A 27,267-nucleotide genomic window follows, 5' to 3' on the forward strand; every position below is an offset into this window, starting at 1 on the left:
AGGATTCATAGGTTATTGAGGTTTCAGCTCTTCAATTTGATCTCCACCTTATAAATGTTCCAGGAATAGGCCCTTGCTCAGCTGGAGAAAATTGGATTTTCTGGGTAAAGTGGAAGGCAAGTTTATGAAATCACCTTCCATAGGCAGCAGCCAATCACGTGAGTCCAGTGTAGGATAGGAAGCAGACACTCAGATGACAAAGGGATCACCACAAAAGCCACATCTGTCGGCCCAGTGAATGACAGTGTGTATGTTACAGTATAGAGAGAGAGAGAGAGGGAGAGATATACAGTGTGACAGACAGACAAGGAAATGGTTGAATTCAGCAGTGTTGCTTTTGGTTACAGAGGCTGAAAATGTATGTATACTATATATATATATATATATATATATATATATATATATATATATATATATATATATATATATATATATATATATATAGACACTCCATTCCATAACGTCAGGATACCATGCTAGCTGGCAGTTTTTCTCTTCCAGAAGAACAGAATAAAACGGCCAACAAACAAGACAGTGACTCTCATAGTGATATAAAGTGACAGAAAAAAATGAAATCCACAATGACATTCATGTCTTGCCTTTTAATGAAGGCAAATGGGTTCCTGGTTGTAACTACATTAGACATGAGAGTGAATCTTCTCATGTAACTCTCTAATGTGAGTGAATAAGAGCACTTGTTAAGGTTTATTAAGCAACTAACATTTTTTTCCCTGTTGAACTCGCTGTCACATCTGGATAAAACATATCAGTACATGTGAGTGAGCTTTTCTTTAGCAGAGCTGGCATTCCTTTCCATGATTGTTTGAGTGTTTAGGAGATTGATACTTATCCTTATTTAAAGCAGTGCTAATGACATACCATTAAATGCTAAAAAAAAAACTATGTTGTATTTGTTAGTGAATTATATTGCACCTGTGATGTCCCACTGAGATGAACTCATCAGTGGGTGTAGATTCAGTGTGGCATCAAAGCCATGCCGAGTGCAGCCGGGGAATTCATTAGTGTCAGCAGCAATATGGGCGACTAGAGGATACTGTATCCCTTATGAAGTAGCAGTGGAGTTTAGCTTATTAAATATTATGACTAACTCAGGGGCACTCAAAACCAATGGAAATATAAGAAAAATCAACATATTACTACTGGGTTAGATGTTTTTGTCATGCTTGTTCAGCAGTTAGCATTTGTACACATACGTATATATCTTCTGTATGTATCTATCTAGATATAGTTTAACAGCTATTAGTGGGCCTGTGTGTAGGTAGCTATCTACCTGTTTGTCTGTCTTCATCAGCCTTAACTCAAACACCACACATACGGTTTGCAATTTTCTCATTACTTAACAAGGCCTGTGGTGTTCTTTTCTATCCCTTTCCCTTTAAAATTCCACAGTTAATGAGGAAAATACATTACCACACACACACACACACACCCTGCATGTTCCCTCCCTCTCTCTCTCTTTCAATAATATAAAAACATGCACTCCTGGCAACCGTGGCTTCATTAACTCTCCCCTCTAGAGGCATGCATGCAAATGAACAGTGTTTGCTTTGCACATCAATGAGCCACGTCACAGTCAATACAGGATACCAATCTATCTCCCACACATGCACGCTTACATACATACACATACAGAGTCAGATAAAAGCATATGCAGTGCTACATTAGCGTAAAAGAAAGAGGAAATAGAGAATGAAATAAGGGGAGAAAGAAGAGCAGTAGAGAGACAGACAGAGCAAAGACAGAGTTGGGGCAGCATGTGCTGTGTCTCCATCCATCATAGTGAGTGTTATGTGGCTCTGAGCTGTCCAGGTGCTGTGTCATTACATCCATAATGCCTGTTGCCTCTCACAACACATACTATCAATCACACGCATGCACACATACAAACACACACACACACACACACACACACACAGACACACACACACATAGGGTTTATCAGGTGTTTCAGGCCAAATTAAACAGTTTAATTTTTGTCATTGCAAACCCAGTACTTGCCAGAATTCCATCTCTCTGTATTTGTTGCTAAATATCGGCACTGAGTGCGCTGGCCTAATATTTGCCCACGCGTCCCGCTGGGTGAGTGGGCCCACACTGAGTGGGCTTGTGTATGAATCTTAATGAATGTGTTAATCAGGGATGCTCTCATGTCTTTCACAGTCTACAATGCCCTGATTACCTGCACTGCTATGTCCTTTAATCATGACTGGAAGATACGCACAGGCATGCACACATCCAAAGGGCAAAGAGCTACCGAAAATCTAAATCTGATTACAATAATATACTGTTTTATTCTCGTGCTGGTTCTCTCCCAGACAGCTCCGTCTTTGTAGTGTAATCTCTTTTGATATGAATGTTTGTGTCTGTGTGGATCTCCAGCCACCATTGTGCTGAATGAGCTGAACTGGACGGAGGCACTGGAGGAAGTGTTTAAAAAGAACAGAGAGGATGACCCAACCCTTCTCTGGCAGGTGTTTGGTAGCGCTACAGGCCTGGCTCGCTACTACCCAGGTAAAGAAAAAAACCCTTTTATTTCCATTCGTTCATATTTGTCTTCCTAAGTTCTGCAGTGCATTCATCGGCTGATTATTATTTGGTTGACCTAAAATACAGTTTGTGACTTTTAATAATAACTACAAACAGCCAGGGATATATTCACAAATATGCTTTGTTCACACATCACTCAATAATCTCAATAGATAATCTCCATTGCTCATCTTCCACAGATTTTAGATGTGGTGCTAGTGTCATACTATCTTTAACTGCATTAGTCTAGAGCTGCTCTCTATCCTGAGTGTTTTCTCTGCCAAGCTATTTCTATTCATGAGATTCCTGTCATCATTGACTCTATATATCTTTATGGGAAAAGTTTATGTCTAATATTCATGAATTTTCATTGGCCTTGAATTTATTCCCCTTTGTTACTTTTTTTTTTTTTTTTTTTTCCTTTTAGCATGCATGATAGGCAGTCACACGCTCTCATACTGGCTTGTTTTCTCAGCGCCCCTCACTGATAGCATTCAGATAGAAAGCAACTGATCACTGTCAAAGCAAGTGAATCCAGTGCTCTGTGCTTTGCATCTCGGATGAATATTTTATCTTATTTCCCTGCTGTTTACCTCTTCATGAATAATTTTAATGTAGATGGTGCAAGAAATGTGGGATTCTACCCCAACGAGCCAACTGTCATTATGGCAGAAATGTAAGCCTCTTTTTATACCCTCCCAAAATCTGGCCTTTCTTATCTGCACAGTGACTGACAGTGATTCCTCACTGCTGAGCTGAATATGACGCTGCATATCTCCAGATATTTGCAGATCAACACCTCAGTCTGACAGTCTGATGTGTCAGAAATCAGTCCAAAATAGGAAGTCATCTTTTATTCTCCTTTAATTATTAAGAGGTTATAATCAACACACATTCAATCTCTTCCTAAAGCTTCACCCTGGATGGATGCTCGTAAAACTCCCAGTAAAATAGACCTGTATGACGTCCGCAGGAGGCCATGGTAAGAAAACTGGCACAAATATCGACACAAGAAGCATAATATTTATTGGATGTTGGTTAGAATGTAATCCTAAAATTACAAATTTTATGCATTCAGGTAACTGCATAACAGTTACTTTTATGTAGTTGCATGTTTGGTTGTTTGGATATAGTTGACAGGAAATAAATTTAGCTTTTAGTTATTACAATTGCAAGTCTAGGAAGCACTGGCTGGTAATCCAATATTATTCTTTCACTTTGAGTGGAATTGCATTATGACAGCATAATTATATTAGACAATTAGTAATGAAGTTTAATTAGTAATGAATCCAAAGCAAACTGCTAGAATGAGTAAGTATAGTGAAAGTAGAGTTTTTTGTGATGTCATTCATGTCTGTTGCATTGAACACCAGTATATTAGCCAAATAATAAAAAATATTGATATCTGAAAAATATTTTTATTAACATTGTCATATTAATTTCAGAGATATTGCTCAGCCCTATATCTAACACTTATAAATATGACCTAAAGTATATAAGTAGTATTGTGTTATTTCAAAGTGTAAATCATTGGCCTTCAACATATTTTTAACTGCTGTCATGATGTGTTGTAAGAGTGTGTGTCTCAGTCTAGCATGTCTTTTCATTCATTAACATCCACACAGGTACATCCAAGGAGCTGCCTCACCCAAAGATATGCTAATCCTCGTAGACGCGTGAGTTACATTATAACCTCATTGATCCGTAACCTTTTCACATCAGTCATGATTTCCCATGATTATAATGCATGCCTCTCTAGATTTGCCACATAATGCAATGTATTTCCCAAGGCAGAGGCATTTCTAATTACATTGAGTAAAATCTCACAGGACAAGAACTGAGGAGACAGATTGCAGTGAGAAGCTGTCAGGTATTTCTTCTATTTTTTTTCCTCTCTTGCAGGAGCGGGAGCGTGTCTGGCTTGACTCTCAAACTGATCAGGACCTCCGTCAGCGAAATGTTGGAGACTCTGTCTGATGACGACTACGTCAATGTAGTTTACGTGAGTGTTATTAAACCTTCCACTTGCTGAGCACTGGGTGGTCTGTTTGTGTGAGGTGACAGGGGAGCTTGATGCACGCTGAGAAAAGGGACACGGTGACAGACAGATTCAGAATGTGCGCATGAATGGCCTTGTGCATTTACATGCCCATTCACGTACATTTAGATACATTTAAATGAGGGAGCACGCGCAGACACGTCGCACACATATATGCAACACATGCCCACACACACACACACACACACACACACACGCACACGCACACAAGAGAGACAGAGAGATGGATGACAAGTAATGAAATATGGATTTCTCTCAGGTCTGGCCACCCTGAAACAGACCTTTAATGAAATACCCACTGCTCTATTTGGTGTACAGGATTAAAACACTACATGCCCCCACCCAACCTCTTTACCCCTGTGTGTGTGTGTGTGTGTGTGTGTGTGTGTGTGGGTGTGTGGGTGTGTGTGTGTGTGTGTGTGCGTGTGCGCATGTGTGTCCATTCCCTCTGCTCCTAAAGGAATTAAAGCTGCACCTCTGACTGGGGTGACTCATTCATCACCCTCTTGATCTCGCCATCACTTTTTCCTTTCATCATCGAGTCATGCAATTCCTCTCAGCATTTCGCCACATACCTACATTCATCTCTTTGTGTCAATGAATGATCTCCATGTACACTGTACGCCTCTCCTCCTCTATACACAATGCCGCAACTTTCCTCTTCTCGCCGCTCCCACTTTCACTCCCTTCATTTTTACTTTTCTCACCCACCAATCATTTCCATCGCTCTCCCCCCTTTCCACCTTTTCATTCTCTGACCATCTATTCTGGGCCTTCCACGCCTGTGATTACACTCAGAAAGAGCCAATCAGGAGACTGTGTGATGCGTAGACGGGTGCTTGTGGAGGTGTTTATTGAGATGGGTCTTTATAGAGATTGGAGCTGTCTTCATTCTCCTGGCACAAAGACAGCCATTCAGACTCTGTTTCCTCTCCCCGGGGACCCTTTGTCTTGGACACAATGTATTCTGTTTCACGGTGGACTTGTGATTCTGCAAAGATGTGCAATTATCGGAATCTGTCGGGGAGCTCAGCGTGCGTGTGTGCTTAAGAAAGTGAGACAGAATGAGGGAGATTAGTTCAAAGAGTGGAGTGAAACTCAGTTTTGACTTGGAACTTTTGGAATTGTTTTCCTTCTGTCCTCTAAAACTACAGTGCAGAGGTTGTAATGCATTAGTGACGTGTGAAGTAAGCACAGTATCACTGGATTTGTCAAGTGCTAAAAGGATGATTTAAGTTTATCACAATTTAGGTCTTATAATTGTAGCTTTTGCCAGCATTTCTATTGGTTACAATAACTTTGTCCTTACACTAAGTAATTTCTGGGTTTGTGGAACACGGAGACATCACTACAATAAAGTTGAGCAGCTGTGGAAAACATGAGCAATTAGGCTCAACAGACAGGATGTAAACAAGCCAACAGTTTAAGCTTGAGTTATACTATGGTGTTGGTACTGGATAGCCACGGTCCCTAGCCTGACGTGCACCTCCCTAGAAATGTAATTGCACGTCACAGAGATGCAGACCGCATCTGTGATTAGTCTGCTTGGTCGACATGTAGGCTATGTGTCTTGTAGACATCAGACAAGCAGAGGAAACTAATCCCCTCATCTACCTTGCTCAGTTAAGCAGCATCTCCTCAGACGTTTTCTCTCTACTGCCTCGTAGTAATTTCAGTAAAAGTAACTGCTGTTCAACATTTATTAGCTTGTGTTTTTGGGGTGTAATTGCAGAGCAACACAGAGGCAACAACATACACACAAGTATAAATGCACATGACGGCATAGGCTACAGCGAAGGCTCTGCATCGATCCTACACAGTATGAACCAAGATTTATCTGGAAGTACACCTCAAAGTCAGTGTACCTGAAATGTTAGTACTAATCTTTACTGCACAGGAAAACTATGTGTGCACAGCCACAGCAAGTGCAGAAGGTCAAAACTGATCAGAAAGGTCTGTAAAGTGTGATGGATGTTTGTAATAGACAGTCTGGGTCACTATATTAATATCCACTTTTGTTTTCTTTTCAAAATAGAAACCTTGTTTGTTTACAACATGTGTGATCATGTGATCACATGTGTTTCCTGCTCCATCTTATCTTTTTATTTAGCAATGTTTCCATATTTTCAGATTTCAGCAATGTAACTTAGTGAGCTAAATGTCACTATCACCAAAAGGAAGTATTTCCAAAAGTACAAAAATAAGAAAACAACAGGAATGTTCTCTTAATTACCCTCATCCTGCCACTCAATATATCAGCCAGCAAACTGTAAATCAGTGGTGGTCAATTTGTTCCACCTCCACCAAAACTCATTATTCTTTCTCTCTGTCACCCTCTTTCCCTATCTGTTTCCTTCTGCCATTGACTTACTTACTCATACACACACACACACACACACACACACACACACACACACACACACACAGCGCCCTATGTCTGGCCCTGAGGGTGTTGTAACCTGACACTAAATCATTAATCTCTGATATTACCCATAAATCCCTGCTCATTAACAGTAGCCCAGGGACTAAGTTGGCATTTGGTCATGGAAGATGCTCACAAACTTCCTCTACAGCTGCGGTAGGTCAGAAGAATGCTCCTGGCTGTTCCTTTCTGCTCATTCTTTTCCCTCTCTGTCCTCATCCTCTCTTGCATTTATTTTTTTTCCTCACTCGTGTTCTCCCTCTCCCTCTCCCTCACCCTCCCACCCTGCTGAGCCGCCGTCACTTTTATCCAGCCTGTTCAGCCGTGTTAGCCGATGTCAGTGCTGTTAGCCGGCGTCAGTCCAGTGGGCAAGCCAGAGTACCAAGCCAGAGTAGCAGAAAGTCCAGTGGGATTAGGGCTTGAAGATTAGCCTTCTCTCTTGTGTCATCACTAATCCATTCCCAAGGCCTGGACCATCACACACACACAGATACAAGAGCCGTTGTAATAGGATCACAAGGGAACAGTGGAATTTGTAGTAGATTGCATTCACATTTGTGTGCAAGGCCAATAATGCGATCTTACAAAGCAATAATGTGTTATTTTCAGTGATTATACTATTGTTTTTTATGATATAATTGGCTTATCTGCAAAAATAGCAACTTTTTAATCAGTATATGTATGCTATATGTGTAACATACAGCACGTGAGCTCATTATTTTCTGTGAGCTACACCTTCTCACTTCCCTGCTTTTAAATCTTCAATTCACACCCCTCCCCCCGACTCTTTTTCTGTCTTCTTCCTCTCACTTTATCCTCCTCACCCTCCCACATTTCCATCTCACCTTCCTCACTTCTCCTTTTAATAGATTATGTGATAAAAGTTCCCCCAGTCTGGTCCACATGGGCAATTATGTGAACTTCCATTATGTTCGTGTGTGGCTACGTGAAGGTATTTTTGTTTGTGTGTTCATGTGCTGTCGCCTTGATACAGTCTTTTTTGTCAAAGCGCAGCTGTCGTGATTTTGCCTTTCAGTCCAATAGAGATGTGCATGTCTGTTGCTGTCAATCTAAAAGGAACTTCAAGGCTGTCAGGTTCACTGGAAACACACAAACACACACAGAGACAAACCCACGCACACGTACGGTCAGGGCTCTTTTTACCTCCCTGCTTGTCTGTGTAGATCAGTGTTTTCAGCTTCCCCACTGGCCATCGCACAGAGACACATTGATTAGTTGAGATCGATGAGGTGCAGTATTGTTTTAGAAGAGTTCTGCAACACAATGGACGTGCTGGTTTACTACTCTGCTGTCCTGTGGCCTTCATACACTCTTATTATTCTTTTCTATCATATAATTTACTCTGTCATTTGTACTTATTGTCATTGTGAGCTCTTTGTGTTCATTCCGAGCCAAATGAAATGTTTCAGTTTGAATATTTCAGAAAGAGCAAATGCACACCATCTGTTTGACTCAGTATAAACGGCAGCAGGCTTATGGTTGATGTTGGGTGGAGTGTGTGCGCGCATATGTGTGCTGTGGGGTGGAAACAGGGAGGTCTCACCTTTAAAAAAAGATGGTGTTGCTGCCTAACCTCGTTCTTATATAGCAGAATCTTGTTTCCATGGGTACCAAATCGTTTCAGCTCCGAGGATGTGAAGCAATTAGTGGGGTTTGATGAATGTGTCTGTTTACCACCGCCTGATAACAGCCAAGGCCAGGTGGGAGTGTTTGTGTTGTGTGTGTGTGTGTGTGTGTGCACACTGCATTTATATCATTTGTTACATATGTATACATGTTGTAGCTGAATGAATAATTTGTAGGTTGTAACTCCCTGCCTCTGCTTTCCCAGTTTAACACCAGGGTGAAGAAGACGGCGTGTTTCGACCATCTGGTTCAAGCCAATGTGAGGAACAAGAAAGTGTTAAAGGATGCTGTACAGAACATCACTGCTAAAGGAATTACAAACTACACAAAAGGCTTTGAGTTTGCTTTTGAGCAGCTCTCTGCGGTAAGATTTTCTAGTTTTTTTTATGAAAAAAAAAGTTATTCCATGTAACTGAGAGCACCAGAGGCTTAAAACAAGTTTTTGAATGAATGCTCCTTGTGAGCCCGCCATCTTTTCAGCAGCAGCAGAGTATTGTCTTTCACTGCCATCTGCTGGTTAAATGTATTACCTCGACTCAACTATCCAGTCAATGACAGAGCTATCAGACCGTTACAGATGAATGACTGCCCTGAAGAATTCTCATTAAGTGAGGTTATATAACAGTTCAGCCTAAACATACCTGCATGATCAACTTAGAGTATTAGTGATACAGTAGGTTAGATATGTTGCATAGTCAGATAAGGTCTTAAATCAAAAAGAATCTTAAAATCAAAAAGTTTGTATCTCTTGGGAGCATGAATTTGTTCAAGATGTTTCATGGCAGTCTGACAATTTCATTATGAGTAATGTTTACTTTTTAAACTGGAGATGGAACATAAGGAAAATTGAGGTGGAGGTCACAAAATAACTGAGATCCATCCACTGGGGAGTATGCATATGCACATATTTAATTAAAACTGCCTGTGAATATTGCTTTGAACCACTAGTTTTTGATACACCTTATAATGAACTCCTTGACACGGAGTGTTGATCAAATACAGTTTTGATTCAATGAGAAAGGTGCTAGATGAGAAAATCAAAACACCATGTGAGCCAGAGTTTATGGCCATGTGAACAGATATCTTTCACTGGGCCAAAATCTTTAGATTGACCAGAAAGGCTGATTAACCGAAAGTATCTTCCTCAGGCCATGCAGCTACCTGGCTGAAAATAAATCACACAGTAATCATGAAATCCATGTGTATTTCCTTTGACTAGACCAATGTTAGCAGAGCAAACTGCAACAAGATCATCATGCTGTTTACTGATGGAGGAGAGGAAAGAGCTCAGGCCATTTTGGACAAATACAATGCTGACAAAAAGGTATGTAGATCACACACACACACACTCACACACACACATACATAAAGGTGTATGGTACTGCAGTATGAATAGTTTGCTTTTATCTATGTGGATGTGCTCCCGTTGTAGTTTTTTTATTAGACTCAGCTTTTTGGACCTCCCTTTGGGTTGAAACTTCCGTGTTCATATCCTCTTTACCCAAAAGTTTATGCAGAAGGCAGATGAGGTTTTCTGCATATTGTGTGAAACAAAGTCCTGCTCACTCACTCACACACACACACACACACACACCCGTGCTCATGAACACCCACAAATGTGCACATGCACAAAGTTGCACACACACTTCAATAAATTTAAATTGTCTGTTCAACATGATATTAGACATCAGCGTATCTAATAACATTATATTAGTGACAAGACAATCATCAATTGACTGTAATTAATAATAAATGAAGAGAAATGATGAGAAAAATACCAGTTATTCTACCAGATCGTATTTTTGCAACATTGCAAGCAGTTATGTCATGATAAATATTGTTGAATTCAATCTTCTGCTGCAGGTGAGGATCTTCACATTCTCAGTAGGACAACACAACTACGACAAAGGACCAATTCAGTGGATGGCCTGTTCCAATAAAGGTACAGCACAGCTTATAATACACATCAGTACTGTATTGTTGTCAGTTCGGTACAAGCTCTGAGTCTGATCATTTTTCCAGGCTACTTCTATGAGATTCCTTCCATTGGAGCCATCAGAATAAACACGCAGGTTATTTTAGAAGATGATTTACTATTTTCCACATTCATCAAGCTTTTAAGGTATGCATTCTGTCTCTATGGAGACACTAATCTGGAAGATAAGATGGTGTGGTTTGTCCTATTTAGGAGTACCTGGATGTCCTTGGGAGACCCATGGTTCTGGCAGGCAAGAAGGCCAAGCATGTCCAATGGACTAATGTGTACCTTGATGCTCTGGTATGACATCGCTTTTTGTGTCCTGTTATGCAACAGTTAAATGACGCAGAGACAGTTTTCTTGCTTTAACGTGATGAGAGATAAGAGTTGAAGAATGTGTTTGCTTTTGTCTTCATCAGGAGCTGGGTCTGGTCATTACTGGAACACTCCCTGTCTTCAACAGAACTAAGACCATAGACGACAGGAACGGCGAGGTGCAGTCACTTTTTTTTTTTTTTTAATTCTTGAACATATTGTGGGTGGAGTCAGCAGCACGACCTGACAAATATATTTTCCTCATTCCTTCTCTCGTGCTTTCCCTCAGCACCAGAATCAGCTAATTCTTGGCGTAATGGCCATTGATGTGTCCCTGGATGACATTAAGAAGCTCACACCACGCTTCACAGTGAGTTTAACACCCATATGTGATCATATGCTTGCAGACGAAAACATTTATCAAAGTAAATCTTACGACTTCCTCACTTGAGAAGAACATGTCCAGACTTCCCTCTCTGGGGCAATTAATGAGTGATGTAATTCTTTTAGATCTGCTGTTCTTTTTCCAACACCTATAAAAAAACATCCTCAAATAAAAACATCCTTGTCATTGATTACAGCCCCTTTGTTGCATGTTACACTTTTGTTTCCTGGACACAGAAAACCACATGGCGCTAGAACACCAGACTGAATTTCCCTCTCTTCTTTTCATCTTTTCTATCAGATTGGTCCAAATGGATACTACTTTGCCATTGATCCCAACGGATACGTCCTGCTGCACCCAAATCTCCAGCCAAAGGTATGGCAGCTGGCCCTGCTGCATCGCTTTGTGTGGCTCAGGAGGTCCATGTCTTGAAGCATCACATTATATTCTGACTATTACACATGGTTGTGCAATAACCGCTTGCACTTGGTGAAGAATATGCAGTCTAGCAGATGGCGCAGGCTCTTTTCAAACTTTTCCATGTGCCATCACCTCATCAGTCTTCATAAAGAGAATCTATTCCCCAGTTAGAGTATGACTTGATATCATCAGTCCTCAGATGTCAGCTAGAAGGTAGCTCATTACCATGTGAGATAAAATAGATATGTAGACTTGGCAGGGAACTAGCATATATGTTTGGGAATGAAGGATAAAAAGAAGCACTGTGACATAATGTGAGAGTAATAGAGAATAGAACATCCTAGAATATAAATTAATTTATTCCACCGCAAGAACATATCATGACATGCTACTGCTGTTTGTATTTCCTAACTTACAGACGAAGTTTTGTAAGCTAAAAAGATAAATGTGTTTTCTTACTTTTAGCTTACTTTTACTTTCAGTAACAGTATTAAATGTGTTTGCAAGGCTCAAAAAATGCAGAGGAAATATCCAACAACTCCATCACAACCTGAACTAATTTTGTGCTGCCCGTGTTGACCTGTCAAAGGTCCAGCAAAGTCTAACTCCTCATATGAATTCAGCAGGACCTCTAGCCACTGGCAGGTATTGAGATGCGACCCAGCAGAAATTAGCCATGACCTTGCATGATTCCAGCCCACCTTTCAGTAAATCCCACCACAGCTCACCACCTTCAGCCCCGAGGCAATGCAGGCTCTGACAGGCTGCTCAGTTGCCATGTGCTGCCCAGGACTGAGCTCTGCATTTAGGGTCATGATGTTCAGAGCAGCACCTCCCCGGACCTGAAACGCCGGATCCCCAGAGACACGCTCAAATCCCATCTATCAATCCACAACTCTCCAAAATCTAATCCATCACAACAACACACTTATGGATCCAATTATTTTAATTTTCAGTTTAATAGGTTTTATTAGCGTGGTAATTAACATGTTGTCAAAGCACAATAAATCAGGTTTTAGTATGTAACTATGGCTCTAGGTCTCTGGAGGTAACATGAAAAGAGATGTTACTTGTTCAGACAGTGGGGAATAATTGGTCTATAAATAGCAGACAAGGAAAAATAATAAGGCCATGATGTTGCCATGCAGATTATGGTTAAGCAGACATGCAGGGTATTTATAAATGTCTATATGTTTATGTCCCTCTGGTTTTCCCTCTTAATGCAGTGGTAAGAGATACTGCATATAAAGCAGTACACTCATTCTTCTTGTCTTTCTCCCTGAATTAAAAGGGGTTTCATCCCCTCTATCTTTTCACCCAGACTGAACATATCAATTCTGGTCAAAGCTGCATGTGTTTGTATGTGTAGGAATACTTTGAGTTACAGTTGGAAGTGGTTCAAATCATGATGTACTGTAAAAAAAAAAAAAAAAAAAAATTCCTTTGGTAGACTATTATGATTGTGATTACGGTAGACTTTGACACTTTCCCACCCAGACAATGTGACATTTTGCAGACTTTCAATGCATCACTATGAATCTGTCTATAATTTTCCTAGAAAAGGATTCGTAACAGGAAGCTCAGGCTCAGTAATAAGTATGCTGTCACTTTTCATGAGGTGAGACAAAGTAGAGGTACAGTTCTGTAGATGGAAATAGCATCTCCTAAAGGTAGCCATGTAGTGTTTCCCATATTTTAGTCCCACAGATGTCATTTTCAATAGATATAGTAGCTGTCACTGAAGGTAACCATCACTTTTTGCAGGGGCTATGGATTATGTGATCTGCAACCCTATGTCTGAAAGTGATGGTACTTTTTTTGTGTTGCTTGTAATGATTGCTGTGGTCATGGGAAATTGGTCAGTGGTCTGTCACATATAGTCACCTCTACAGGTCGTACCTAAATGTCATTCCTAATGATTTAAAACATTTGATAATAGTATATGACACTTCAAACTAAATGTTTCAGCATTAAATTATTAAAATATGAACTTTCAAACTGTAAAGTCAATACAAACTGATTATGTGACTTTAGGTTTCCTCTCAAATTAGTATACAAAGCAATGTCAGCTTAGAGCAACCTTGGTGTTGTAATACATACACACACACACACACACACACACACACACACACGCACAAAGGCATTGTTAGAATTATCTCAGTTTAAATGTGGCATTCATGCAAGACAGCATTGTTATTATTATTAATATTTTCCCACCAGCACTCAGTACTGTGTATGTGTGTGTGTGTGTGTGTATCTGTGTGTAAGGCTTGGAGGGCTGCCTGTCAATCATTCATTGTCTCATTGAATCAGCCAAATGGGAGATTGTATGAATGCTGATGGTGACCTTGGGCCCTTTGAACACGTCCCTTGTCTCTCTCTTTCTCTCTCTCTCAAAGAAGTGTCTCTTTCTGTGTTTGGACATATTTCATATTCATCACACAAATCTCCCCCCGCCGCAGCAGTGTTTTTATTTTGATCTCACACCCCAGCTCACCTCGACAAATCTCTCGCTGACATACAGTATTTTCTCTCTCTCCCTCACTCTCTCATTCTGTCTTTTTAATCTTGTAGCTCTTCTTTTCTCACTCCTTACATCTTGTTTGATCTTTTCTCGCTTCACCGTTCGCATCATCCAGTGTTCCCAATTTTCGTCCTTTTCATACTCTCTTCTGTCTTTCTTATGTATGTTTGATGTATCATTCTGTTATCACCCAGTGTTGTACCTCTTGATCTTTTATTCTTTCTTTTCTCATTTTCATGTTGAGATGCTTCATCTTCATCATCTTCCTTTGCTGCTCCATTTCATTTCACTTACCATCAAATGTAAGGAACTCAACTCCTGCCATTTAATTGACTGAGTGTTTCATTTATTGCTTTTTTGTCCGCAGTACTGATCCGCACTTTATCTAGTGGTAGTTTATTTTCAAATTTAAGCTGTGCTGTGACAAGAGCAAAGCTTTACTCCCCATTCTCTCACTTCCTTTATAACTGAAATGCATAGTGCTTTATTTTTAGAGCTGCCGCTTTCATGTCAACATAAAAACAAGAAACTATGTGGAAAACACTATATCAACACTAGTGTACTCTCACCACATCACCCCACATTTTGAGAACGCTGTGGGGGACAGAGTGGTATCAGATTCCATGTACTGCTGTTTTATAGAGACGCACCAGATTACTGCTACCATTTTATACCACCATAAAGCCACTCAGACGTATAGGGTTTTTAAGAGAGGACATTAATAGGGTCCAGTGTCACTTTGCATCAAATCTGATTCAGCTGTGTCTGGTGTCAAAGATATGTCGTCAAAACGATGCCATATGGTACCCTTCATTTTTCATACCCCGGATTTGATTACGTTCATGTGTAAAGGAAAATGATTGGCATTGCTCCTGAATTGAATACAAAAGAACATTGTGGCTCAAATAATTAAAGCCCACTATGTGTTATTTTTATGCAGTGGAAGTACTAAGATACAGAGGAATATTCCTCTCTATGGCTGCTTGCCATGGTAAGAACCCATCACTGAAAAACAACTGTAAAATGGTCCACTGCATTTTATGATGTTTTACTGTATCAACTCAGCAGGCTTTAGATAGGAAGATCTGAATGTGGGTTATTACATAATAAACTTTGCTTCCAGCCTGACTCTGAGTAAGTGAAGGGTTCATCGATCCTGCACGTGTCATTTGATTTGTTTGTGCCTGGTATTTTTTAATTGTGTCACGCTTTAGAATAATGCATTATCCTTTCCACAGAATCCTAAATTCCAGGAACCTGTAACCCTCGACTTCCTGGATGCTGAGCTGGAGAATGACATCAAAGTGGAGGTAGAGTATGCAAATATATGGAAATCCCCCCCCCAACTAGCATGCGCGCATACACACACACACACACACACACACAAATTCAAGCAAGGACACACATGCAGGCAGGTATCCAGGTACCAGATGTCTAATGTCTCCTAATAAAGCTATCATGTTCAGTCCCTGCCAGTGATTTACTTAGTGTCCCTAACTGCTTAGTATGAGCTGATGATACGGAATGTTTTAAAATCATCTGATACCCAGTGAATCACTGTCACTGGAACTACATGTGTACTGTCTGCTTCTTTATCTCTCCCTGTAGATCAGGAGAATGATGATCGACGGTGAGACAGGCGAACACACCATTCACACTCTGGTGAAAACTCAAGATGAGGTGAGCGAAAATACTTCAGGGGTTTAATGAATTACATTACAGTATGTTGGGGAACTTTATGCAGTAATGCTGCAGGTTTCTTCTTAGATGTTGTAACTAACTGGGGGTGACATAAATATATATACAACAATTTATTTTCAATGCAACATTACACCCATCGTACGAAGGAAAAAGGATACTTTTGTTACAGTAATATCAATGTAATGTTGGGTCACTATAATAAAACAATTTAGCTAGTTCATCAACATATTTAGGCATATTTATTATTATTATCCAACAATTGTTTCTTTAACTGTCACATGTAAGGCTCATAGTTTTAAAGTTGTAAACCATACGCTCTCCACTTTCATTTTCTGTTTCTTCACATTTAAAGTTGTCATTTTCCCTGCTACAAGAAGACATTGTTCACCACTCTTTGTAGTGATTAATCTCCTCTTGCAGTGAGGATAGTTTAGATTATCCATCCACTAATACAAAGGGAAGAGAAACACTGTGAGAAAACACAAAGGAGCTGCCGATTATGTGCCAGACTTCCTTCAAGTATGTTTAAACTAGCCTACTGTGTGTTTGACCTGAGAATTGTCTTGTTATAATCTAATTTTTTCAGGATTTAATACAGATTTCTTAAAAAAAAATAAATAAAAATCATATTTTCACATATTTTTACAATTTAAAATAAATACTTATTATGTCCTGGATTGTTTTTTAAACAATCAAATAATAAAAAATGAGAACTACTTACATAACATTGCAAAGCAGCCCTGAATGCCAATTCCTGTGTGTGTTATCTCTGGCAGAGGTACATAGATAGAGGAGTCAGGACCTACACATGGGCACCGGTGAATGGAACAGATTACAGGTGAGTGAGCCATCTCAGTATTTTTTAATGGATCATTAAGCTGTTACTATGTCACTCAAGACTATCCACTGCCACTAAGTACTGAGAGCACTTCAGTTGATGGAGGACACTACTTAAGCCAACAGGGGTCACTCTCTTGTTTCTAACATCAGGCTCCACTTGGTTAATGGGAATTATATTTACTGCAAGAGATTATTTTTGCATTTCACTCATGGACATTAACTGTGTATCTTTTTTTTTTCTTCTTTTGACTGAAATTCCTCATAATTACATGCAACTAAAGCTTTCAAAAGCTCATCACACACATTTTGAAAAACACTGATTGCTTTGAATGACTTGTGAATTGGAACTTGAGCGAAAGTTTGAGTTTTTCCAAAACAAATTATTTACTTCCCACCACAAACTGCCATCATCATCACTCTGACTGTGATTGTCTTTTTCTGCAGCCTGGCTCTCGTTCTGCCTAAATACAGTGAACACTTCATTCAAGCTAAACTGGGAGATGACATGAAACAAGCTATGTGTGAGTACAGCACATGCCCTCACGATTAACAGCGCACAAACAAATCAATCAGATTTAATGTCGCTGGTGCCTCACAAACAGCTCCCATGCATACTTTCTTTGGGTCGTACTCTTTTGAGTATCTCCACTTGCTTTGTATTACTCGCTGCTAGCTGGAGACACAACCACTCCTTTGTATTTGCTGTTCAGATCAGTGGATCCCCACGGTGCTTTTCTTTTGTAGTGTAACCCACTGGTCAGTCGCCCAGCACTCCCACACACACTCATCCACATGCTTTCCCTCTCCCAGACCCAGCCCAGAGCACTGGCTCTTTTGATCTTGTCTACATTTCGCTCCTCTCTCCTTCTTCACTCCCCTCGTCTGGCCCTCCTTCTGGTGTAGGAGAAGACGAAACCTCCCTCAACTCCTCTCATTATTGCCTCTCCTACAGTACCAAACTTTATTTTTCTTCTTTTACACTCTTCCCTTTTCTGCATATTTCAGCAGCTAATTCCGTCTCTACACTTCTGCGTCCTTACGCCCCTCTTTTCTTTCCTAAATCTTTAACTGGGTAACAGGCTACCCAAAGCAGACAGACTTAACTTTGGATTTTTCTGTTTTTCCTCTGTCTCTATCTAATCTGTAAACCTGTCCTCACCTCATTCTCTTCATTCCACCTAGCATCCCTCCCCCCTACCTCCTTTTTCTTTTTCTTCAGCTCTTCTTTTTTTTTGGTCTGTTTGTGCTCTCAAGGATGTCTCCCTGCATGATACACTCTGACTGTCTCTCCTAACAGCTCAGAAAATAACTAATATGTTCTTATGAATCACAAGGACAAAACTCATTTATATACATCCATACTGTGCTGTACATGCAGCTGTCACTCTTTGTACAATTCTTAGCATTTTCTAATGCAACTTATTCTCTCCTCTTCTGTCTCTATTCTGGGATTTTACAGCTTCTACTTGGGGCAAGTACTCACTATCCTGTGTCCTCTGTCTTCCTCATGTGATGTTCCTCCACAGCATATGCATGTGTGTCCTGTACATGTTTGCATGGTTATATTTCCCCACAATATTTAGTGTCAGCGATGGATAGATTAATGGATGGATGGGTGACTGTGAAGTATGAATGCTAATGATGACTTAATAGAAGCATGGGTGGATGGCGGCTTTGATCAAGGGATGTAATTAGAAGAAAAACACAAGATTCAGCACATAGCCATCTGGCTTTAGTGGATTTTTCAGAACTTTGATGTGACGCCACAAAGCATAAACTGCTAATGGCGCAGTTATTCCAACAGATGAGATTTTGACTGAGTGTTTCGGCCCCTGTATCACTCCCTCTCTGCCATAACGAGTCTGTCACTTGCGCCATAAAGGCTGTCAGAACGTTTACAGGCCTGTTAAAGAAAGTAACACACCATGCCTTGCTGCCACAGACCGCTCCGATAGGGAGTTTGGGACTCTAAAGTTCTCTGTACAGCCGTATAGGGTTTCGCACTGGAGCCAGACCACCAATACCTCGATCCATCTTACCACTTTCCTGCAGTAGGTGGTTCCTGCAGCCACCTGTCCTCCTAATACATTGGGGAGGTTCCCCAGCCAAGGGTGTGATGGATGAGCTTAAGATTCTTTTCCATCCATATAGCAAGAATACTGTATTTGTTGAAAAAATGACCTAATACTGGGGTTGAAAAGATGGTGACAGAGAAGTAAAGAGCAAGAAAAGAAGAGAAAAAGTATGTGGTGTGGAAAGCAATTGGAGATAGAGACACCCTGCCTAGTCTATAGTGACAGAAGGACAATGAATCTGCCTGTTATGTTTTATGTGAAGGACATTGTTTCATCCTGCACCAGATTTCCATGACCCCGAGGAAACTCAGCGCTCAGTAATTGTTTTCGCAGACTGCACCACACGACTCAGTATATTTTAAAGGCACTGTCCGAAATGTCTTCATTTTAAGAGACCAGTGAATGATGGCCATTGATGCCTGTCATGTCATTTATGAGATAAGAATTACCAGACAGTATTTTAAATGAAATCCAGAGTCAAGGGCAGACAAAGCGTCGAGTGGAAGGATTTTTCTTTGTTACTACTGTATGTTTATCTGTTGTTGCTTTGCATGCCCCTGCTGTAGGCCCCCCTCTGATCATTTCATTGTCTGTGTTTCTCCAGTCCATCTTTTGTCTATTAGCTTGTCTTCGATCTACTGTGATTTCACTGCTGCATAGTATCTTATTACCTGCTGTGGGAAATATTCACATATTTCAGCATATTTTCCAAAGGAATGACATCATTAGTTGGATGATGGATGAATTTTTATCACCCTTTGTCCCCCCCCCCCCGGTTTCTTCCTCCCTGGGGTCACAACAGGGCAAGAAGGCAAGTATTTCTCAGTCAGTTTTTCTCTTCATGCCTCTCCACTTCACCTCCATCTACACTCTCTACCTTAATCCATCACCTCATATCTGTCCAATGTTTTATGTGTCTGTGCGTGTGCATATGCATATGTGTGGGGGCCTTTTAGCCAGACTATGTATCGCCCATCAGCATTTCTTAAAAGTTTATATGAGCATCCAGTTATCAATTCATGAAGTCATCTCACAGCATGAATACCAGTGAATCACTTCATTAATAGAAATCACTCTTTAATCTACATACTATGATAATATATAGTGGGATACCTCATATTTTTGTCAATTATGAGCCTAAGACAGGTGTTTTTGTGTTTTCAAAAGCTATGGAGACCATACAGCTGGACAGGTTTGATGAGTATGGTTATACCTACATCGCTCCAAGGTGAGTGATTCCTACCTCACTGCACAACACACTTTCAGTATACAGGAACAAACACGGGGCACAGATTGAAACCAATCAATAATGTTTCCACAGGGAGTACTGCAAAGAGCTGAAGCTGTCGCTCAACAACACCCAGTTCCTCCTCGACTTCAACCAGTACATTGATAGGAACACTCCAGACGCATGTGAGTCTTTTTTTCACTTGACGCACTTGCGCGGGTTGTAATGTCAGTTCTCAGCAGTGTTTGTGTTGATAAGCGTATTATGATACCACTGACCCACACAGTTTCACCTGAATCAATTTTCAGTATGTTGAACTCTGATACGCGCAGAGATAAGAGTAGAAGTTTGCAAGTATACATGCATGGTATGTCTTATTGTTAGTCATCACAGAATTTACCGCTCTGATGGAATGATGATGGTCAGCATCTGAAGGTCAGAGCGTGACTTTGGTCATTAGATTATTATGGTCTGAGCGAGGTGACGTCAGCCAGATCGACTGAGCTTCCTAGAAGCCTGATGCTGTCATGCTACACAAAGACTCACAATGTTTGATTTGTCATCTTCTAATGGATCTCACCCCTGGTATGGTTCACCACCATCATCCAGCTAATGGATCTAGGCATCCTTGATCCATTTTAACCCAAGGTCAAGTCATTAATGCTTTTCTTGCTGCTGTTTGCACAGTATCCTGAGTCCTCATGAAAAGTTATGGACATGATTTAAAACAACACTCCAGAGATGCTGTTGAAACAAGCTTTGAACAAAATGTGCTCACATGATTCCTTTTTGAACTGTGCTCTTCTTGACAATGGGCTTTAAACTCAATACCTTGGCATCACCTCCCTTCTAATACTAAACAGCCAATCCTTCACAAATTGCTTCCTGCTGTCTAATGGTCACTCAGAGAGGACCTACAAAAACATGTCTCCATGCTGGATCAGTTCCTGACAAGTGCCATGAGATCAATTTTTTGCTCCCCTCAGGGGGAGAAGATTTGGCTGAACACACCTGCTCTGCTTCAGGCCCTGACTTTCACCTTCATACAATAGTAGTCTTCCCAGTGTTCTTACTATAAGCCAGTAAACAGATTTACTGCTGGGCTAAGTGCATCACTCAGTGGAATTCTTGTGAAAGCCAAAAACATAGCTCATTCATTTTGCCCTGCCCAGTTTTGTAAACAATAGGCTGCTACTGCTTCCATTACCATATTTCCTCATTAGGCACTGTTGCTGTGATGATGTAATACCCCCAATATATATAATGTATTGTGTCTTTAAGGTAACGTGTCCCTTGTGAGCCGGCTGATCCTGGATGCGGGTCTGACAGCGGAACTGGTTAAACTTTGGAATGAGCAGACAGTGTGAGTGCAAAACCTTTTTGCTCTTCTCTGCTTTGAGCAATTCAAGCTCTTCTACTTCACTCTGTAGTATTTAACTGTACTTGTACTACTGCAGCTGATGCTTATTTCATGCACAGTTCACTGACTGAGCCAGAGTTTTCTTTCTTTTCTTTTCCACTCTGGGTGAATTGATCACGTCCAACTAGTGAAATACGATGAAAGCAAAGCACAAAATGCATATCACACCCAAACTGCAAAGCTCTGCCAAGACATGCTGTTTTTGTGTGGAAAATAAAATAATTACATCAGTGTGGTTCCTTTCATGGTATGCCCACTTGTCTGAAATAATGTGAACACACACTCAACACACACCGCAGGGTGTCTGTTTAACATTAGGACATTATAGGGACAAGAGACTCTGCGCATAAAACAATTTTTGTCGCGTCTGCAGCTTGGTTTCACAGTTCACAAACACTTTTCCCAATAATCATCTGTGTGATTGACTTTGATGTTTGATTGGCTGTTGTTTTTCCATGTTCCCAGGGATGGGATAGTGGCCAGGTTTGTAGCCACAGATGGAGGAATCACAAGAGTCTACCCAAGAAGGTACTCTACACCCCCAGCCCAACCCCCGGCCCCCCACTGCTCTTTTCTTCTCAGTTTCACCTCTAGCATCAGCCTGATTGTGAAAACAGCACGGCAAGCTTTGCCCAAATATCTGGTGGTGTAAATGTGTGAGATGAAAATGGATACAGACTGTAATAGTCTTAGGTTGAGTGCTTTTGGCTGCTTTACACACCTGCTCCATTGGGTTATTTTCCAGAACAGGGAGGATTAGACACTTTGAGCTGAACTCCTAGAGCGTGCCAGGCCAATACAGGACATGGGTCAAATCCACAGATCCAGCAGCCAAATGCGGCTCATTTTCCTCAATTTCCCCACTGCTACTTTTATCTGAACTACATCTGGGGGTTCCACTTTGTCAAAATATAACATTCCAACTGAAGACAAATCTGTATTCCTCCTGACTATAAAACATGAAATACAATCAGTTATTGCTTTTACTGGATCATTTCCTTCATATATCAGCTACATTGGGTGTGACTCTGATTTCGATGACTAACATTTGGCTACAGATTAAAATATAAATTGTTCAGATAGATCAAACACACTTACTCTGTGTTTTATGCCTATAATTGTCCATTTATAACATTACGTGACTATATAAATGTTTTCAGCGCTGGGGAAGAGTGGACTGAAAATCCAGAGACATATGAGTCCAGCTTCTACAAGAGGACCCTGGACAATGAAATTTATATTTTCACAGCTCCGTCTTTCAACAGTAAGTTTTTTTTTTTTTCTTGAAAGGGTCAAATATGTGTATGAGCTCGCACTTCTCTGTGCATGGGGATCTTCAGTGTGGTCTGGCACTGAGCCTATCCTGCTCTCTGCTGTTGGACGTCATCCCAACCCCACTGGCAAAGATCACACTCTCAGGCCTCTGATATCACTCTCTTTATCCTTCTCCTCTTTCCGCTGTGTCTTTCAGCACTCTTCCCCACCCTGTATTCTTCCTGTTATCTCCACTGATCTTTCTAGCACACACCAGAACAGGCAAATGTCAGTGTAATGTAGCCGTAGCTTATAGCAGCACTTGACTGGATTAACACATGTACAGGCTTCACGGACGCCACTCCACTGGTGTGAATTACAAGCAGCTAAAAACGTGCGGAATTTCCCACAATGGATTTAGCGATTATTCCCAGTTAAACTGTGGTTCACATTCTCTCCATGTACTTTTCGACATGATTTCAGCAAAAATTGCTATGAATGCCGTTTCTCTTCCCTTGTGTATCCTGTCTCAATTGCAGCGGAGAGCAGGGAGCCTGTTTCTGAGTCAGGTATTCTAGTGAGCAAAGCAGTGGACCTCACCATTGACAAAGTCACACTCAAACCAGCAGGTCAGTCTTGCTAATGCCAGATTGATTGCTTCTTGTGATGCAACGCAAATGAAAAGACTCAATAGCTATTCATCAAAGTGTTACCTCTGCCTGTGTTGTGGTTTGTTCTGTAGTGGTGGGAGTGAGACTCAATGTCTCATACTGGATGAACACTTTCATGAATGCTACTCTGAAACTGAATGTAAGTCGTGTTAATAAAGTTTATCTGTATTGCGTACACTATCTCTGACACCTTTAGCTATTGGTGCATGGTATTCATTTCTTCTTTGCCTCACTTCTTACCTTTTAGTGCAAGGACGAGATCTGTGGCTGTCTAAGGAATGACAAGGTACTGAAATTCAGTTTATTGAATCTAATCTGAGGGTTTTTTTTCCTTGCTTTGAACTTACTGTTAATTATCCTCTCTGAGAGGTTTTGCCCTGACTGTCGCTGTGCTAACAGCCTTGATTAGGACTCTTATATGACGTTACAGGAGAAAACCATTATGATAATACCATTGCCTTTTTTCTTAAATTTACCTTTTCCAATACTGAGAGATGATTGTAAATTTTCAACTTGGGTCTTTTTACCCTGCAGCATGTGGACTGTGTGATCCTGGACGATGGAGGATTTCTTCTCATGTCCAATCAGGATGAATATATCACCCTGGTGAGCTACCATCAGTCATTCTCTTTACCTTATCATAGCCTGCATCAAATATTTGTCATCTGTCTCCATATGATCAGTAATGGGCAAATCATCAGACAATAAAACATCAACTCATGCAGTCAGTCAAAATCGAGACTGCCAAAATTCAGATTTCTTGCTTTTCTCTACCTCTGGCTTCCCTTACCTTTGTCACAGGAATTCATCAATCTCATACAGAGGTCAAATAAAGGGCTTATGACTCAGCTAAGTTATGAGAATGGCCTGTCAGCTCAGAGCTGTTTGAAAGCTTCTGTAGGACGGCACTACATCCATTTCTCCAGTAAAGTAAAGCACAAGCCACTGGAGGAGGATCAAAGGGAAGGTTCTGATGGGTTTTAGTCAGTCATGGAAGATGTAGTGAAGTGAGTCCCCTGTGTACCCAAAAAGACAGCTCGGCTGTGTTAACTCCTCTCTTTCAGGCTGCTTTAGGCCCCTGTGTGTCATCAGCGGTAGGATAGACAGTGGGTTTTGCAACATTTCATGTCAGTCAAGACGCTGCATCTGCTGTCTTTGATCCATTCGAACCATCACAGTGTCTGGCATACAGTTTATGCTCTTCAAGCTTTTGAAGAATAACCACCCTCCTGTCTTGTTTTCACATCTTGTGAGACATTTGGTGTCCATTGGGATTGTGCAGAATTTTTGGCTGCCTTTGTGCTGGTGTAGAACAACAGTTACACCAATCCACAACATTAAAAGTGGTGGACAGGCTAGACAGGCTAGGCCACTTCTCTGCAAAGCAATTTTGCATATTGGCCCATCAGACATTTTCATATAATTTATATGCTCTGCCAGTTAGAATAAGCTAATTCATCCCTATGAAGGCACCTCTGTAAACAACAGACTGCTCATACACCAGGTCTTCCGCTACTTATGAAAGAGTGACCTGTTCTAGGATGTTTGGTATGTTACCATTCTATTTCACACACACTTCACTTTTAACTGGATTCTTGGTTCAGGAAACTGTTGCATGAATCCTGCTGTTACACTGACAGCAACATAACATCAACACACATAACAGCTGACAGTGGAGAGCATCACCATTCTCCACCTAACAAGCTTGATCAGAGGGTGAAAGGGCATGACAGCAGCACATAGGCATGACTGGTCGTAAAAAAAAAATAAATAAATGGCTCATTCTGATTGGCTTGTAGAAGCAAATTTTCTATGATCTATTGTAAATAGCTAAAACTATAAAACCCTGTCAGAGGAAATAGTACACAGCTGTATTTTTTACATTGACTTACATTGTCATAACTGACTGTTTTTTGTTTTTGCGTATGTGTGAACTCATCTAGATTGGCCAGTTCTTTGGCGAGGTGGATCCAGTGCTAATGATCAACCTGGTCAACACCTCCCTGTACTCCTATAACAAGACCTATGACTACCAGTCTGTCTGCGACCCAGAGAAAGACAGCAAGGCTGCAGCAGGACCCCGCTCCGTCTTTGTGGTTAGATGCTCACTCACACAAGCTGTCAGACAGCAGTCACTCTCTCTGTCAGATAATTACTGTTTATACATTTATGCATTTAGAGTAACCCAGCCTTAAGTCTATGTACTGGTGGGTCTAAAAGAAAGCCCTACCTGCTTTATTTTGAAATTTACTCTCCCCATGACTTTCTTTTCCTGTCCCTCTCCAGCCTACCATTGCAGACTTGCTCAGTATTGGCTGGTGGGCCTCCAGTGCTGCCTGGTGAGTGTACACATAGTGTGCCTTTGTGTTTCTGTGTTTTGTTTCTTTCACTTTTTGTGTTTGTCTGTTTGTGTGTGTGTGCCATTTAGAGTGGGAGTAGATTTGTACTTCAGAGTAGGAGTTTGTATGGGAGTGGGCTTGTATGTTGTTGCAGGATGAAGCTGGTTTGGTCAGTGCAGGACAAGGGCAGTTACACAACATTATACTGCATCACTACCCGTATGACTGTCCAGCTGCAATATAACCAGCTTCTAGACTGGAATGACTGATACTTCCCATGACATTTACATCAGTAGTGACTCCAGCCTCGAGGGCATTATTAAACAGTGTTCGGTTGCTCAATGTAAATAAGTTAAAGATGGTCCACTGAGTCATACATGACTCATGTCGGGTTTTTGTTTTTATCCCCTCTGTGTCTAGGTCAATACTTCAGCAGCTCTTCTTTGGTCTCATGTTCCCAAATCTTCTAGAGGCAGGTGAGCAATAAAAGATGTGATTGTGTAAATCGTGAACGCTAGCCTTATTTAGATAAGAAAACAGCATTTGGCCACCTCTCTTGATTAAATTTAATCCCACCGTGTACGCTCGCACTAATCCTTTCCTGTATTTTTCTTTATTAAACCTGTCTCATCTTTTCAGCGGAGTCAGCAGACGAAGACATACCAGATGCCATGTTTAAAGAGAGCTGCATCACAGAGCAGACTCAGTACTTCTTTGACAATGATGAAAGATCCTACTCAGGTGTCCTGGACTGTGGAAACTGCTCCAGGTATGTACATGTTTCTTCATGTGAGTGTGCATGTATAAATCTGCACAGTATATGCTCCCCGGCCCAGTCCATTTGTATTGTAAATGGCTTGTGTTATTAAAGATTTTCCACCTCTTGCTGTATCTTCTTCCTGTACATCCTTCTGTTTAATGGTCTGTGGGGATGGGTCCAGAATAGTGTTAGTTTCCTGGCCTTTTCTGTTTTCCAGCCTGATTTCAGGCAGCTGTTTTCTGATGAGTTGTGATCAGACACAGATTACCTTGATCTGTCAGTGACCGGAATTGCAGAGGGAAGCACAAAAGCTCTTTTATCTGTTTTTCTTCCTTCTCGCTCTGGCTGTACTTCAAACTCGCAAATACACACATTCACGGACCACTGCACATTTACTTTGCTCTAACCTCCTTTTGTGTCAATTTGGGCTGTCTGAGGGGGTTAAATATGGCTGTAATTACTTGGTATTATGAGTCCCACGTGTCTGGTGCTTTACTCCCCAATGTTAACGACTGCAGACACAGAATTTTTCATGACTACCATAAAAAGCCAATCCCAGAAGGAGGGAAGAGGCATGAATGTGTGTATATATGTGCACAACTGCACACATACCTTCATGTGTATGCAGAATACTACTGTGTACTGTATACTCTATATGCAAATGCAATCTACTGTAGGAGCT

General features: G+C 40.9%; 1 protein-coding gene across 2 annotated transcripts in view; it reads left to right on the forward strand.

Annotated features, from left to right (window-relative positions):
• The window catches only part of LOC108875137 (voltage-dependent calcium channel subunit alpha-2/delta-1), a 56,385-nt gene that overhangs the window by 23,745 nt on the left and 5,373 nt on the right, over window positions 1-27,267 (forward strand). The window contains exons 7-35 of one of the 2 annotated variants that reach the window (XM_018663850.2): window positions 2,401-2,532; window positions 3,460-3,529; window positions 4,173-4,223; window positions 4,450-4,549; window positions 8,881-9,039; window positions 9,895-9,999; window positions 10,539-10,617; window positions 10,698-10,747; window positions 10,864-10,953; window positions 11,073-11,147; window positions 11,258-11,338; window positions 11,654-11,728; window positions 15,536-15,607; window positions 15,906-15,977; window positions 16,775-16,836; window positions 17,283-17,359; window positions 20,081-20,141; window positions 20,235-20,326; window positions 21,423-21,504; window positions 22,027-22,089; window positions 22,722-22,825; window positions 23,355-23,444; window positions 23,558-23,625; window positions 23,734-23,772; window positions 24,021-24,092; window positions 25,430-25,582; window positions 25,773-25,825; window positions 26,246-26,301; window positions 26,465-26,594. In XM_018663850.2, coding sequence (XP_018519366.1) covers window positions 2,401-2,532; window positions 3,460-3,529; window positions 4,173-4,223; window positions 4,450-4,549; window positions 8,881-9,039; window positions 9,895-9,999; window positions 10,539-10,617; window positions 10,698-10,747; window positions 10,864-10,953; window positions 11,073-11,147; window positions 11,258-11,338; window positions 11,654-11,728; window positions 15,536-15,607; window positions 15,906-15,977; window positions 16,775-16,836; window positions 17,283-17,359; window positions 20,081-20,141; window positions 20,235-20,326; window positions 21,423-21,504; window positions 22,027-22,089; window positions 22,722-22,825; window positions 23,355-23,444; window positions 23,558-23,625; window positions 23,734-23,772; window positions 24,021-24,092; window positions 25,430-25,582; window positions 25,773-25,825; window positions 26,246-26,301; window positions 26,465-26,594 — 2,413 coding nt within the window. Of the gene's footprint in view, window positions 1-2,400; window positions 2,533-3,459; window positions 3,530-4,172; window positions 4,224-4,449; window positions 4,550-8,880; window positions 9,040-9,894; window positions 10,000-10,538; window positions 10,618-10,697; window positions 10,748-10,863; window positions 10,954-11,072; window positions 11,148-11,257; window positions 11,339-11,653; window positions 11,729-15,535; window positions 15,608-15,905; window positions 15,978-16,774; window positions 16,837-17,282; window positions 17,360-18,297; window positions 19,925-20,080; window positions 20,142-20,234; window positions 20,327-21,422; window positions 21,505-22,026; window positions 22,090-22,721; window positions 22,826-23,354; window positions 23,445-23,557; window positions 23,626-23,733; window positions 23,773-24,020; window positions 24,093-25,429; window positions 25,583-25,772; window positions 25,826-26,245; window positions 26,302-26,464; window positions 26,595-27,267 lie in introns of those variants that run through there. The other variant, XM_051073423.1, reaches the window with a different exon arrangement.

The sequence above is a fragment of the Lates calcarifer genome, linkage group LG10 (genome assembly GCF_001640805.2).
Source record: "Lates calcarifer isolate ASB-BC8 linkage group LG10, TLL_Latcal_v3, whole genome shotgun sequence".
Classification (NCBI taxonomy): domain Eukaryota; kingdom Metazoa; phylum Chordata; class Actinopteri; family Centropomidae; genus Lates; species Lates calcarifer.